We start from the raw sequence: 15,009 nt of genomic DNA, 5'->3' as shown, positions 1-15,009 counted from the left end.
ATTTATCCAAATCAGGAATTGAGCTGGAGCCAATCGCCCACTGAGAAAGGCTACAGTACTTAATGAACCCTGTGTCTGAACCTGTGTGATGATCCCAATATATCACAAGGCCTTTCCCCTCCATGAGAGGGATTGCTTTTGTTACTCACTCTGTAACCTTAAGTATGTTACACAGGCCTTCAGTCTCATCTGTACAACCAGGACAATTTAAAAACTGCCTCTGTAAAGTGCTCAGAGATCTGTAGCTGTAAACATTATGAGTCATAATAACAATTAAAATTAGCACTTCATTTCAGTAGTTCTGGCAAATCTTCTATGCAAGGGTCTAACCAACCCTTAATGCTAGAGACTGTTTCTCTCTTGGAATACATATTTACCAGCTAAGCATTGAGAGTTTTGTATAATCTGATTGGTCCAAAACTCAGGACTGCCTAGTGCACCAGTTGTACTTACCCAAACAACATTGATTGTTCTGATAAAAAGAAATATATTTATTTTAGTCAAATGCTAAGGTGAGGGAGAAATAAATAACAAGTTGTATTGCAAGACTTAATTCTCCATACACAGAAAATAGCAAATAACCTCCCCTTCCCCCAAGCAGGAGTCAACCAAATCAACCAAGTCAACCTGGCAGATATTTATCTAAACTGTTTTTAAATTTGTAAGACAGTTAGTTCACTTCTCCTCCTGGCAATTCATCCTAGTGCTTAACCATCTTTATAATTTAAAAAAGCTTTTTTTTTTTTTAATTTCTATTGCTGAAGTTTAAGCCTATAACTTATTATCCGGATCAACTCTACCACAGTTTGGTTTAGTTTATTTCTCCTCAAAGCAATCTTTACATATTTGTATATCAATCATGTCTCCCTTCCATTTTTCTCTAAGCTAGACAAACCAAGTTCTTTCAATTTTTCCTCACTGTTCTCATCTTCCAGACCTCAAATCATTCTTGTTTCTTTTTCCTGGACTCCTCTCAAATGGTCCATGTCTTCCTTGAAGCCAGATAGACAAATCTGAAAATTTTACTCCAGCTGAGCCCTTTCTAGGGCTGTTAGAATGATAAACAAAAGGCTTCAGGTGTCTCATACGCAAAGCACCTGTTCACATATTGCTAGAATAATATTAATGTATTAGTGACTTAGGGTCTGCCTCTGATATACTGTAACACTCCGATCTCTGCAGCATGGCTTTCAAGCTAGTATTCCCCCATTTCATTTCTGCCTTTGATTTTTCCTCCTTAAACACAGTATTTTACATTTCTCCTTTGAAGACATTTCAAAACAGAATGCAGTTTGCCAAGATTGTTTTGAATTGGATATCTTTCACAAAAAGGATATGCTATTCGCCATCTTGATAACCCCTGCAAACCAAAGCGCTGTCTCATTTCTGTCAGCCAAGTAAAAAAATTAAAATATTTAATAATACTAGACCCAGCACAGACTCCTGTAAGATTCCCTCTTGATGTACTCTTCCAGCTGACAAGAGCCACTGATAATTACTCCTGGAGTGTTTTCCTCACTCAAGTGGGGACCATATGTCCCAGATTGCCTATTAGGATGTCAAGTGACATAGCAACAAAAGCCTCAGTAAGGACAGGAAGACCCACCAGGAGAGCCATTGTGCTGCCATAAAAGGAAATTAGGCTTGCTCAGTGTTATTTGCTCTTCACAGGCCTTGATTGCTTGTTAATTATCACCATGTTATCTATTTAGAAAAATAATATTTTGATAAGCAATCCCACCATTTCTAGAAATTGAAGGTAAGTCCACAAGTCTATAATTTGCTAGGAGCCCCCCTCTTGCAAGATCATACCATTTCCTAGTGCAGTTGTCTGATTCAAGACATGCTGCTGCCAACTCAAAAGGAATTCAGCATTTACCAGAAACAACCTTCCTCCTAAAGAATTTCAGTGGTATATCATATTGACAACAACCTTTCTATACTGAACTATGTAAGTAATACAGCCTGATACCATGGTGAAAATTAACATTTGGCTTATGTAACATAGGGAAAACACTGGGCTCCTGAATCCCAGTATAGAAAGCCACAGACTAACGTGCCAGGCAGATGCAGAACTTGAGGGAAAACTATATAAATACAACATAGTCACAAAAAAAAAATCTTGTGATTAACTAATTCAAATACAGCTTTTATGAAGTCGGACAGAGATATTGCTATCTTTTTCCCCAGGAATATTTTAAAGCCATCTCAAATCACGATTAGTATGGTTTTTCTTCAATTAAATGTATATTACATTCTATTTAGAGATGGACCATCACCCAAACACTCAGTCTGCATATTCATTATAGGCCAAATATACATTTGCAAGCAATTTGTGCATTTTTAAGTGAGCCACTCCCAAAAAAAGGTCTGAAGATATCCCAGTAGATTCAAATTCAAAATCCAGATTTTTTTAGACCCACCTGTATTATTTTTGTTACATACCGTTGTATTTTAGTTACATATCACCAACATAGTACTAAAAATCAGACAGCCTCAGAATTCAAACCCAAATCCACAGTTAGCAAAAAAACATCTTTTATTTAAGAAAGTCAAACCAAACACTTTGATATAAACACATCCCAAGAGATTTGAGTTCCAGATGCAGGTCAGTTTAGGCCCATCTCTTCTACTGTATTTATGCATGATTCATGGATTCACAGCACTGAAGTTAAGCGTACTGGAAGGGTTCAAGGGCCTGCTTACCATGTTGACCATGTTGTAGCAAGGGAACTAGATCCAGCAGTGTCACCAGTGTCACGTAAAGTCCTTGATAGTCCAAAGATGGGTAGTCTGATAACTGAGCATCACGACTTTGCTGGCCACGTTCAGATGGAGCATCTCGCAGGACGCTGTAAAGGAGGGAGCGAGTAACAGTAGGGTTGATGGAACTGACCTGTGGTCTTAGAGATGGGGTGAGTGGGAATGGCACAGGAAAAAGACACATGGTCATGGGCACTGTCAAATTGGAGGCATCTTGATTCTCCTTCTTCCCTGTGCGGGACAAAATGCTGTTGGGGGGACAAAGAAAAAAAAGAGACAACAAAGACACAAAGAACAGCACATTACATTGAAATGACACTATAAAACAAATAATAAAACACCAGATACATCCCACATAAGATGCAATTGCTACCAAAACCAGTGTGTCTACAAATCTAGCAACCATTCACTTTCATCCTTCAAGATAAGAGAGTTTAAAATTACATCTGAGACAATTTCATTGCATCTCATGTGTTATCTGGCTCATAAGGAGCAAAAATATAAAAATGCATGTTTCAGTGCCCTACCCATGTTTCACAGTTAAGAAAAATTCTGAGAATTAAGTGTTTGCTATGGAAAAATAGCTGTGTCAAAATAGGCTGGTATTTTGCTCTGAGATTTTGAGAGATTTATTCCCCCCCCATAATCTTTTGAACCAACTGACTGAAAACATGCAAAATATAGGTGTGGCACTTGCAGAAACATGTTTTAGCAAAGAATAAACATGTGTGTTTGTTAAGATACTCTTAAAAATCACATGTTTATTGCATTAAAATAATGTCTGTATGTATTTTATGATACTGTTTCATGACCACTCAGTATCATTTGAGATAATGAAGTTTAAACAGGCACATGGATTTAGAAATAATATAATATTTCTAAAATGTTAACTAAACTACAATTGGAAAAGTTATAAAATAATATATAGTAGATGGTCTTTAGCATATGTTTGTGAGCTAATGATAATGGTTGTTTATGTGTGTTTTTAATTTTGCCCATGTTTAGGGAGGAAACATTTTACTTTATGAATACGAACACTCCTTGGGTAAATAGTTACCTTCAAAAATCTAAGGGCTAAGCAAGCAAGACCAATTATGTAACTGCAGATCAGACAGTATGTTACCATACATTCCTGCTGTTACTTACGTTATTATTCAACAAAACTCACTATAAACTAAAGGAAAAATAATTCCAAAAATTAAAAAGGATTTAGTGGGAATCAAAATAGAAGCTATACGTCAACCAGCTTGTTATGTCATTTTAAGAATCTTGTAAACATGGTTGTAAACATGTTTATCTAATTTATTAATTTAAAAAAACCCACTATTTTAAATAGAAATAAATTGTCACTTAAGCAGTGTTATATTTTATTTATCAGGCAATTATAGGGTTAGCTCATGATCTTCATATGTGCCTATAGAATATAATATACCTTTTAAATATATTAACCACACACAATGCTTTTTTTTTTTTTAAAGCACATTTTGCACCTCTCAGTGATTGGAATTTCCAAAAGCAGTTGCTGTTGGTTTAACTCTGCTCCCAAAGTCAATGTTAAAACTTACAAAAGACAAGTCAGTGGCATTAAAATTTCCACTGACTAACGAAGAGCAGAGTTCTGCCAAGAGGGAGCACTTCTGGAAACCTCTGTCATCTTTAACAGTCAGAAATCCTTATTGTATAAACACCTTAGCATAGATATATCTTACCTCACAAGTCAATTCAACAATTCACACAAGGAAGCTAAACTCTTGCTAAGGTGCTTATAAGAGAAGGTGCTGTTCATTTGCTATATATATAAAACAATTTAACAAGTACAGTTCTATGCCAAGTGGCTACTATCACATCACACTTGCAGTCAGAGATGACAGACATAGTCTGTTTTAAGAAACTACTCTTTTTTTCCTTTTTTTATTGTGCCTTACATATTTGGCAGATTATTTTGGTTTCTGTTACCCAATGTCCAGTACAAGTTACATGGTGACTGTCATGACAGTGTTTACAAAATCATATCAGAAAATCACCTAAAATTTAGTACGTCTTTAAAAACAATTGATCAGAGTGCTGATTCCTTTTATTTGCTTGATGTTCATTTGCCATACTTTGCAGCTCATGTTTAGAGATATGGAGGTACTAAATTATACCCCTTCCCTGACTACCAACAGATGATACTAATTATCTACCCCTTTACTTGCCAGCACAACACTTGAAGTGCATTTATTTCCACAAAGGATATTACTGTCTTAATTAATCCTGCTTTGGAAAGTGTAAGGCAGTGATTGACAGCTTACACTACAGGCTTCCCTTCCTTTTAACACTGAGCTATGGCCCACCTATGGATTAGAGGCCAAAGCACACCATCTTGTATCTTGATCGGGGCATCCTTTTGTTCATTTCAGGAAGAGCAGTGAGACTGTATCTAAATTCCAGCTGCAACCATGCCAAATTTAGAAGAGAAAAAACAAAACAGAAAAAAAACCCCAATAACTTTCAGACCCAGGCCTTTGCCTACCCATATGTTTTAAAACCAATAACCTGGAGTCAAAACTGAAAATCTAGGAAGATGCCTAGGACCAAGATACAATGATTGCAGTTTGCTCCTGTTTCTGTTCAAACTAAGTACCAAGAACTTGGGAGTGTCTGCAGATCATAACGCCGTACTGAACTTGCTCTGTGACAAGTGACATAGCTACCAGGGCTCGTTTCAAGATTTGTACATCTTTGCTGCAAATCTATCCCAAAATTACTGCCTTCCAGGAGAGGCTTCCTAAAATGCCTACAAGAGAATTGCATCTCACCAAGGCAGCAAAACAAGCTTGACCATTAATTAGCCATTGGGCATTTGTAACTATTCATTATGGAAAACATTTTACTTAGAAATACATATGGAGAATTTTCTCCAAGAAAGTGTGAAAGAATGAGCTGTTCTGCAAGATGTTTATTAAGTCTTAGATCATTCCTCAAATGAGGGAGAAAACACTGAAAATGAGCAGGGCATGAAACAAATTCATGCTGTAATGTAAAGAAATGCTTTTGCCCAAATAGAAAATTAAGGAAGAACTAAATGAATCAATGTGCTATGCATTGTGTATGGTGATTTTATGTGATGTTTGTTCATATAAATAAGGAATTTAATTTTTTTCAGCCATTCCACATCTGTTACCCCCACCCGAGTTTGTAATTCATTGAAGCTATGTACAGAGCAAAGGAGCAAATTAATCCCTTGTGCGATCCAGCTATAGCTAGCAGAACAATACCGGATATGAATGTGATCCAAAACAGTGGGCATGCCCCACTGAAAATGTGTCCATAACATGGAAAGGTAAAAAGCATAATAAACCATAAAAGCTACACCTGTAAAACCCAATCATCATATGGAATTTCTCTGACTAATCACTATTTCTCCATTATTTCTTCAACTATGTATGTTCATCAAAAAATGTTTATCCTATAAAATTCAGCTGCAAAGAGAGTAAATATCAAACTGGGAAATTTTTTAATTATTCTGAAACAGTAGATGATCACAGGCAAACTATTCTGAAGACCAGATCCAAAATCTTCAGAAATCAATGGGCATTTTTGCTACTGTTTGATCAGTATTCTCTTAGCAGCCCAAACTCATTGCATATGCTCTGTTTCAAGCTAGAAGGATTATTCTCCACCATGCACTTTATCACTGATGTTAAACCTTGCACAATGGAGACTCAGCGTAGGAGGCAGAAAGAAGACTCGGCATGCAAAATATTCAGAGAAATTTCTGAACACACTCCTCAGAAAGGTTCTTAACCAGTCTGTTTAGTTTTAGGGTAAACCTTGCAGAGATCTGCACACAGTGGGTGGGAGTTTCCTTCTTTCCATCTGCCACACTAAATACAGGGTGTGTTTTGTTTTGCTTTTTTTATCCATCTTCTTTCTTAGTATCAGCAAGTCTATAAACTTATACATGGCACTCAGGCTTTGACCCACAGTTCAAATTCTGCAGTTACAGGGATTTAGAATGTGGATTTGACCTTGCTGAGTATCAGAAGTCAGTCCACTTAGTTTTAGGTCCAAGTTCTGGCTTTGATTTCTGGTGCCCTTTTAGCTCTGAGGCTGACCAGATCCCAGATCATGAAGGACAAAGCCATTTGTGTAGACCTGCATACAGACATGAGTATCACTTCTGCCTCATGAAGTTCAGCATTATCAACAAGGGGGTTTTGGTTCAGTCCCATTCTGAACATGAAATAAAGAAACAGTGCTGCTCAATTGTGCAATTGCTGCCCCGATTTCTTATCTGCTCTCATAGTTGGTAAATATAAAGCTCTTTCAGTAAGCCCAGAAACGTCACTCTGCTCATGGATTGTGAAGAATTTGTCACACAGAATATGTCAGCTGCACTGTTTAGAAAGATGAAGACAATAGGGTGGTACAAAGACACTTTTTAAGCCACAGAGTCTAAATCCATCTTGTCCCAATGGACTTCTTATAGCACTTGGTAGTTAGAGCTAAGAAAAAAAACTGTTCAGAACAAAGTCCAACTCGTTTCTTCTTCAGTAGTTCAGTTAACTTAAAATTCTTTAACAGCTTAAAGGCCCACAGCATTTAAGCAGAGGCTGTTTTGTCATACAGAACCTAACTTAAATGTGATTTAAGTATGTTTGTGCTGTGCAAATAATCCATCAAAACAGCCTGATGCAGGAACAAAGCCACAGTTCAGAGGTATCTTCAGTGACTCTTTGAACATTTTTTTCCCACTGCTGCAGTACAGTGACACAAAATTTAGTAATCTTTCAAAAAAGGCCCTGCGGGTTGCTTTAAGTTTCTTCAACACTCCAAACAATGAGGGAAACAAATTTCACAGTGGTTAAACTACTCTTGAAATTTTCAAAACAGGAGGTTTTTAAGTTTGCGGCGAACAGGTGTTCCACTGATAATGGGTATATTTCTGTCTATGTATGTTTCCTTCTTATAAACAAGGTCAGGAATTTTGACACATCACATGCACTTCAAGTAAACATTAGAATGAACTACTGTCATTGTTTAAAGTTTAAATGCTTGCTTCTCAACTTGTATACATCATATGTGTACAAATATATGGTTTAATTGTATTTTGTTAATATTTCCCCACCAAATAAGGCATACAGCTGTATTTCCAAACTAGCTTCTGACAGCTGGGACAGTCTTTCCAGGTATAAATCAGGAAGCTATGCACAGAAATGCAGCTTTAACTGCATTTTTCCTGGATCTGAAAACTAGTGCCAGCCAAACCCAGGCAGACAAAATCACCTCTTCACTGTCAAACGCCATTTTAACAACATTTTGGAAATACGAATCCATTAGGTAGCCCTGTGGAATGTATGCCATTCCTAATCAAGTCTCACAATTTTTCATATCTTTTTATCAAGACAATAGTCTTGGGTAACATTGGGTAGAAATAGGTAGTATCTCCTATTGAAAACGTATTCTGTAATCATATGGTATTTAGTACTATATATTACTACTAAATATTGGACTAAATAAAAACCCCGGATCAGAACAATCCTGACCTGTTGTTGCCACCCAAATCCAGATCTGCATACAAACTTTGTTTCTACTCATACTGCTATAAGGGACTGAACCAGAACCCAAACCTGACAGCCAGCTGAACTATGGCACAGTAAGAACCTCATTCTACTGGTCTGGCTCATTGCTCTAGGATCCTAAGGCACCAGGACTGTCAGGGAGGTGATGGATATACACATCTAAAACTCTATGTGTCACAAACGCCTTTCTTCACAAGTTCAGCATGTTTGTGCATTCAGCTAAGTCTTAGGAGGGTCAAGCAAATGTGTAATCAATCAAGTTTGTTTTAGAATCAGCCACTCAATAAGCAGCTCAACTGGGCAAATTGGGCAACAGCCACTGAAGAGATTAATTCATACCATTCCTTTCTTAAATTACACTCTGACTCTTTTTGGCTGAACATTGACCCATTAAATCTTGCAACCAATTCAAAGTCAATCAACACTCCCTACAGTTCTTTAGCTCTTTTTTCTTCAAGAGCGTTAGTTAAAACTTACCTCAATAACGTCTGAGAAAAGTATTTCAGAGTATTTGCAATGTCAGTTCCAGAGGGCACAGGGTAAATATTGTGGAGAACCCGGTTGTGGTATTCCTGAAGGTAACGGATTTTGGAAGCAACTACATCAAAGACAAAAAACAAACAAACAAAAAAATTCGTTTAGGTTTTTTGCAGACTTTGACAGAATCACATCTGTCCCTACCACTTCTGATTTTTTTTTTTTAAATTTAGAACCTTAACTGTAAAAAATATAAGTCTCTACATTCCTTCTATTTTGACTGAATAAATTGAACACTATAGTGCAAGAGTGCCAAGGGGAAGGCACGGAAGCGAATGCCTGCATCTACAATAGACCATCTTAGCGCTAGCAAATTTAAAACAAAACAAAAAAAACCCAACCCACAATAAACACACATACACAAAAAATCCCCAAACCCTGCACTACTTCTGTGTCTCTAAGGATCTCAGGATTCATTTATAATGAATGAGTCATTGAATCACAGGAGGTTCATGTGAGACAGATAAATATTTCTACAGCCAAAGCAGAGATATAAGCTAAGATAGAGCTCCTGTGATGTACTTCAGGCCATACATTTACTTTATGCAATGAACTAAAGATATTAAAAGATTTGTGCTGTTTATTTAAGTGTCTTAGGAAGTCTGATCAAGCAAGTCAGGGGACTTCAAAAAGCAGCAGGAGCTCTGCACCTCTACTGAAACCATTTTTTGTTTGTTTTAGAAATAATAGTGGGTTTATTTTCTAATAGAGAACCTTGTTCAGTATTGGAAAAAAGGCATTATCCACCATAGCTGCAATGCCTTACATTGCCTATATGGCACAAGACAGTCTCATGCAGAGACACCAGAGCACATTCTCAACTTTTTTGCTCTGCTCAGACTAATCAACTCTGCTGAGAAACAGAGTACATTGGCTGTGGCAGAGGGCTGCACCAACTCAACTGTGCTTCCAGCTAGACTGCTCAGTTCATAGCATCATTCTGTGAAAGCAGAGCTGGCTGGGAACTCTTAATCATGTTAAAAGTGCACCAAGACTGTGTAATAGGCAGTTAAAAGGGGAGATGCTTCTGAATTACTTCAGCCCTTGAACATATGGATTATGACAGTCTCTCACTACACCAAGATAAACCTTTTTCCCCTACAGGGCTCCTTCGGTGTGGAAGATAAATCATGCTTCCTAAATGAGCAATTAGTCAATACTTTGTTTTATTTTCATTGTCAAATGGCATTTATTACAGAATGAAAATCATTAAGTCCTCTGCTGAACAGAAGGGCACTCACTTCCTGAGAGACCTCCCTACGCCTCTTGCTGCTGCTGTAGCTGCACAGTGCATGAGTATTTGGATTTTTTCTATATCATTGACAGGGGAATGAGAAGGGGTAACGTCGTATCCACATTACAGAAAAAGACTGAAGGACAGACACCAACAGCAAAGTGTCTGCAACCCCTGTTGGAGTCTCAGCTTGAGATACTGAGAGCCATTTTGCCAGAAGAGATAGCAGTACATACTGGACTTTCACATCCAGTAAACAAAAGCATCTGTGAGCCCTCAGTCACACAACAAATGAAGTTTGACAATTTCAAGTCAGTATCTGTAAAATGAGGAACACTCAAATAACCATTAAGCAAATAACACTTTGCATGAATTGCATGACAAGAAACCCAGTTTTCCAGCACTGCGCTGCCTTCAGCGTGATCATCCTTTCTCCCATTTCCTGCTGTATTGACTGTACCTTCCCAATTTCGACAGACAAAAGCCTCCCTCACAATATTACACTGCTTCATCACACACAGAAAGCCCATCATATGACTGAATAGGGCTGGGATCTATGGGAAAACAGCAAGTAAAAATCCAATTAGCGACAGTCATAATGTATATGAAAAAGTAATGAACTTAGGATGCATAAGCAACTTTAATTATATTCCCTTACTTTCAAGTGTTTTACTTGACAAATTTATTTTAAGGTGACATTAATGGCTAATTAAAATCTATCACTACTCTTCCCTCCAAAAAACTGAAAACATAAGTTTTGTGACGCGTACTCAGATTGCCTCACTATAGCTAGGAACAAGATCAGAGCCTTTCAGGCCACCACACAGGCCTGTGCTCTGCAGTAGGTTACCCCTGCCTCTGTGAGACCAGCCATAACTAGCCTCCTACACACCCCGAAAACCACTGGGGTAGTTACATTTGGTTATGATGTGTTTCACTCCAGGTTACAGAAGTTTACTTTAGCAGCTCAAGACCAGTTTTCCTCTCTTTGTCCCACACGTCATTCTTTCTGAGCATTATCTGCACTTCAGTCTGATTTGCAGGTCAATTTACCAGATTGTTTAAAGACAGACACTTTTTTTTTTTTTTAACTGTCACAAAGACCCCTATAAAAAGTAATATAGATTAGGTTAGATTAAGAAAGGAATTACTTCATAAATGTATTTTGTGATGCTACTTTCTCTTGCTGGGGCAGGGGAAAGAGTATGAAGGCAGGCATATTTTCAAAGAAAACAGACCATGTTTCACAGTATCCAACAAAGAACAATTCACAGCAAGATGCACAGTTTACTGTGGCTGCCATGGTTTGCTGTCAGATATCTGTAGGTGAATTGGATTAACAAAATGCCAAAGATGATGTCAGAATACAGGTCTAGATGTATTTCAGAAAACTGTCTACCTCTCTACATCTACTTACTTTCAATAAAGGCTATAGGATATCTACAATCACTTTTTTTAAAAAAAAAGAAGTAAATATACTTATTTCTATTAATCAGCATTGTCACGCAGTTGTATCAGGCAAAATACTAAAACAGAGAACTTATTTATAAAGCCTAAATATTAACATTAGCCCCATGCTAAAGGCTTTAACCTCACCTCTCAATTCTGTATCCCAGAACATTGACAAATTCAGCCCCCAGAACACAAAGAACCTTCTGAAGGAAAGCCCCATGGCAAAACTTTGCCAGCTTTCAAGATACAGACGTGTGCGAATGACCCAATTTTCTGAGTTTCTGAGCACCCAGCGATACACTTCAAAAAGTGATGTCACTCTCTGGAAGTACTTAGGCATTATCACAGGGTCAGCACATAAACCAAATTTTAAAAAAGTAAAAAGAAAAAAGTTATTCCACAGTTCTTTGCTGGGTGTCCCTCTAGGATCTACACAGACCTAACTAAACTCCCTAGCCCCCTGTAAGTGTTGACTGAATCAAGAGTAAAACCATTAGGAGTCTTTAAAGATGGTCTTGGTTGCTTCACTGTCCTGGAAAAGAACAAGGGTGGGCATCAGGCATTTCCACACATTACTTACCACAACTAAACACCAGTTACTGCTATTTAAGGTGAAAAAGAACTAGTTTTCTTTGAATGCAATAGAACACCTCAGGCAGGGCATGAGGAGTCAAATGATCAAAGTCACCGTCAATACTGCTGGTATGAGATACGAGGTACATGTAGTCACAAAAACAGGAGGCTTCTCGAGACGATTTCCCAGATTGCCACCATTTTACCTGTTCTTCATACAACCTGCCAGAGAGCTGTGAGGTGGCCACAGATTGATGTTTAGACCAGTGCCTCTTCTGTTGTGATCGATCTGTTTTCTCATTTGTAGTGTTTTGCTGCTGTTCTTGGTAAATTGCGGTTCATTATGACTTGTGACTTGACTCCTTCCCAAGACATTCTGATTCTTGCCTGTCATCAACAAGGGTAGAAGCAACAACAGCAACAGTTGGGTTTGGAGGTTTGCCTGATATCGATGTATGCACATCAGTACAGTCCTTGTCAGAGTCCATCACCATTTGTCAAAAATTGCAGGTGAGAGAATCTTGAAGTTATGTAGAGTCAAAGACATTTGGGAATGCCATAAATACTAGTCAGGGGAGCAGCCTTGGTAAACAAAATACATTCAGTAGGTTACAATGCACAGGATGTGTCCATTAACCAAATACTCTACCTGGAGCATCATGGAAAAGAATGTTAGGAGGTGGAAAGATCTGAAACCTGGACCCCAAGTAAATCTTAAAATAGAGAGCAGCAGGGACATTGCAGAGTAAGATGCAGTGTCTTGAACAGTACTAGGGATGAAAAGAAAAAATAGCCAAGGAGAAAATATGAAAGAGAAGCTCAAACAGAGCAGACCAAAAGCATTAGGAACAGAGGAACAGAGAAGACAGAATAGAAAAGGAAGAAAATGCCAAAGGCAGTGTTGGGACAAAAGGTGGCAGAAATTCTTCCACATGCCAGTGTGAAAGAAGCATAATTAATGAATAAGTATCACAAGAAAGAAGAAACAAATGCAGAACTCAGGTGGGGAGTGAGGAAGGCAGAAAGTACAGAACAGTACAGATCCAAACATTGCACACTTCAGGGCTGTTGCATGGTCAGAAGAACACTGTTATCTCTATGAGGCCAGAAGTGCACCCCTACTGCAATAAATTAGCACCCACGTAATATTTTAATAGCAGCATCATTCATCACTGTAAACCCTAAAGAAAAAATAAATACAAAGTATTCTTCTCCTTAGATCAGTTCAGCACAGGCATATATAAATGCAAGGATCCTTCCTGGTGACCTGGAGGAAGGAGACAGCAAGTCTCAGCACATGAAGTGTCAGATCACATCATGTCATCATGACAAACATCAATCCAACCCACTGGTCACAGACTGCCTGGCTCACAACCATGACGCTATATCAGGAGAGAAAATAGCTTTGATATGGGTGAAAAGCTCGACTGCCCTGGTATTTCTCTTTAAGCCTCTCACCAGGCCTCTTGCAGACACACCAGTTGCTATCAGCAGTAACAACAGTGGGAACACCAGCTTGGCCCAGCTGCTGACGTCCCAGCCACCATGTCATCTGATCTTGCTCCGATCCGATCTAGCCAACATGGTGGTTAAAACGTGCGTGGCTGTGAGGAGGCAGGCCAGGCCCCGGGGAAGGGGGATGTCAGCACCTGGGGTCTCCTGCTGGGAGCACGGGCAAGAACGACAGCACACCTGCCCTCTCTATCTCACAGCAAGACCACCTTCAAGATGGCAACGCATGGGTCACCTGTGGTCTCTACAGTCGTGTCTCCAGTCTCTCAGGCGGGTACATCCTTTGGACAGGGCACAGCACCGGCAGAGGAGTGGACCCTTCCCGCCGCAGGGGCGATGGTCAAGCCGGCGGTCTCAGTCTTAACTCTCACCCCCGACCCCTCATTTCTCCCCTCAGGTCCCTGGCGCTGCCTTTGCACAAACGCCGCCTCCTCCGAAGGGCCACCCCTCCAGCGAGGCGCGGGGCGGGAGGCGAGATGCTCCCAGGGCCGCCGCCAAGCACCCGGCGGCGGCTGAGACAGAAAGAGCCAGAATGCAGGCAGCCCCCCCTTCCCTGGCACTAGCTGCTACGCGGACGCTACACAACGCGGGCGGAGGCCGGGCGGCGCTACCCCGCCGGGGCGACTGACAGCCGGCAGCAAGGCAGCGCCGCCGGCGGGAAGGCGCCCCCGGCCGCCCCCCACTCCCCTCGGCCAGGCCCCAGCCCGCGCCGCCCGGCCCCGCCACTCACACTGCTCCGCCTTGGTGGACATGCTGCCGCCCCGCTCTGCCCCTCAGCCGCCTCGGAGCGCCGGCCCCCGGCCGCGGTAAAGGCAGCCACCACCACTCCGCCTGGCACCGGTGCCGCTGCCGCAGGGCTGCGGGCCAGGGAGCGGCGGGCGGGGCTGGGCGGGAACGGACCCTTAAAGGGAAAGAGCGGCTGGCGGCCGCGGGTGGCGGCGGCGGCTGCGGAACTGGGGTGGCCTCGCAAGGGGTGAGGCGGGGGGAGGTGCGCTGGCCCGCGGGGCAGCCCTGAAGCCGCCGCCACAGGCAGGAACGTTGTCCCGCCCAAGCACCGAGCTCGCCGCAGCGCTGGCCCGGGAGCTGCTGGGCCGGAAGATGTTGACAAGTCCTCCCCTGGGCCCCGGCGGTGCCCCCCGGGGCTTCGAGGGTGTTCGGAGCCGCTGAGGGGGCTGGCGGCGCGCGCCCCCCGGCCCGCCGCCCTGCCCCTGCAGCGGGGGACCACTGAGCTCGGCCGGGGATGGCGGCATTATTGTCAGGGGTTGTTCATGGGGCTGTGTTTCTATACTCCATTTAATTCTTTGCATGAAACAGGAATGCTGTTTCTTTCACTACTTCTCTTCCCCTCGACCCACTGTATACCTTAGTCAGGTG

At 41.0% G+C, this 15,009-nt stretch overlaps 1 protein-coding gene across 24 annotated transcripts in view; it reads right to left on the bottom strand.

The window, feature by feature from the left end:
- The window catches only part of UNC79 (unc-79 homolog, NALCN channel complex subunit), a 115,215-nt gene extending 100,675 nt beyond the window's left edge, over positions 1 to 14,540 (bottom strand). For 5 of the 24 annotated variants that reach the window (XM_064460647.1, XM_064460649.1, XM_064460639.1 and 2 more), the window contains exons 1-3: positions 10,559 to 14,315; positions 8,805 to 8,925; positions 2,707 to 3,011 (exon numbers count right to left, since the gene is read on the bottom strand). In XM_064460647.1, the coding sequence (XP_064316717.1) occupies positions 2,707 to 3,011; positions 8,805 to 8,925; positions 10,559 to 10,631 (499 nt within the window). In that variant the 5' untranslated portion in view covers positions 10,632 to 14,315. Of the gene's footprint in view, positions 1 to 2,706; positions 3,012 to 8,804; positions 8,926 to 10,558; positions 14,321 to 14,365 lie in introns of those variants that run through there. The other 19 variants (XM_064460642.1, XM_064460651.1, XM_064460652.1 and 16 more) reach the window with 14 other exon arrangements.
- Positions 14,541 to 15,009: the final 469 nt, after the last annotated feature.

Source organism: Phalacrocorax carbo, chromosome 9, assembly GCF_963921805.1.
Source record: "Phalacrocorax carbo chromosome 9, bPhaCar2.1, whole genome shotgun sequence".
Lineage (NCBI taxonomy): Eukaryota > Metazoa > Chordata > Aves > Suliformes > Phalacrocoracidae > Phalacrocorax > Phalacrocorax carbo.
Note: the sequence above shows the minus strand (reverse complement) of the source record. Positions and strands in the feature narration are given on the sequence as shown.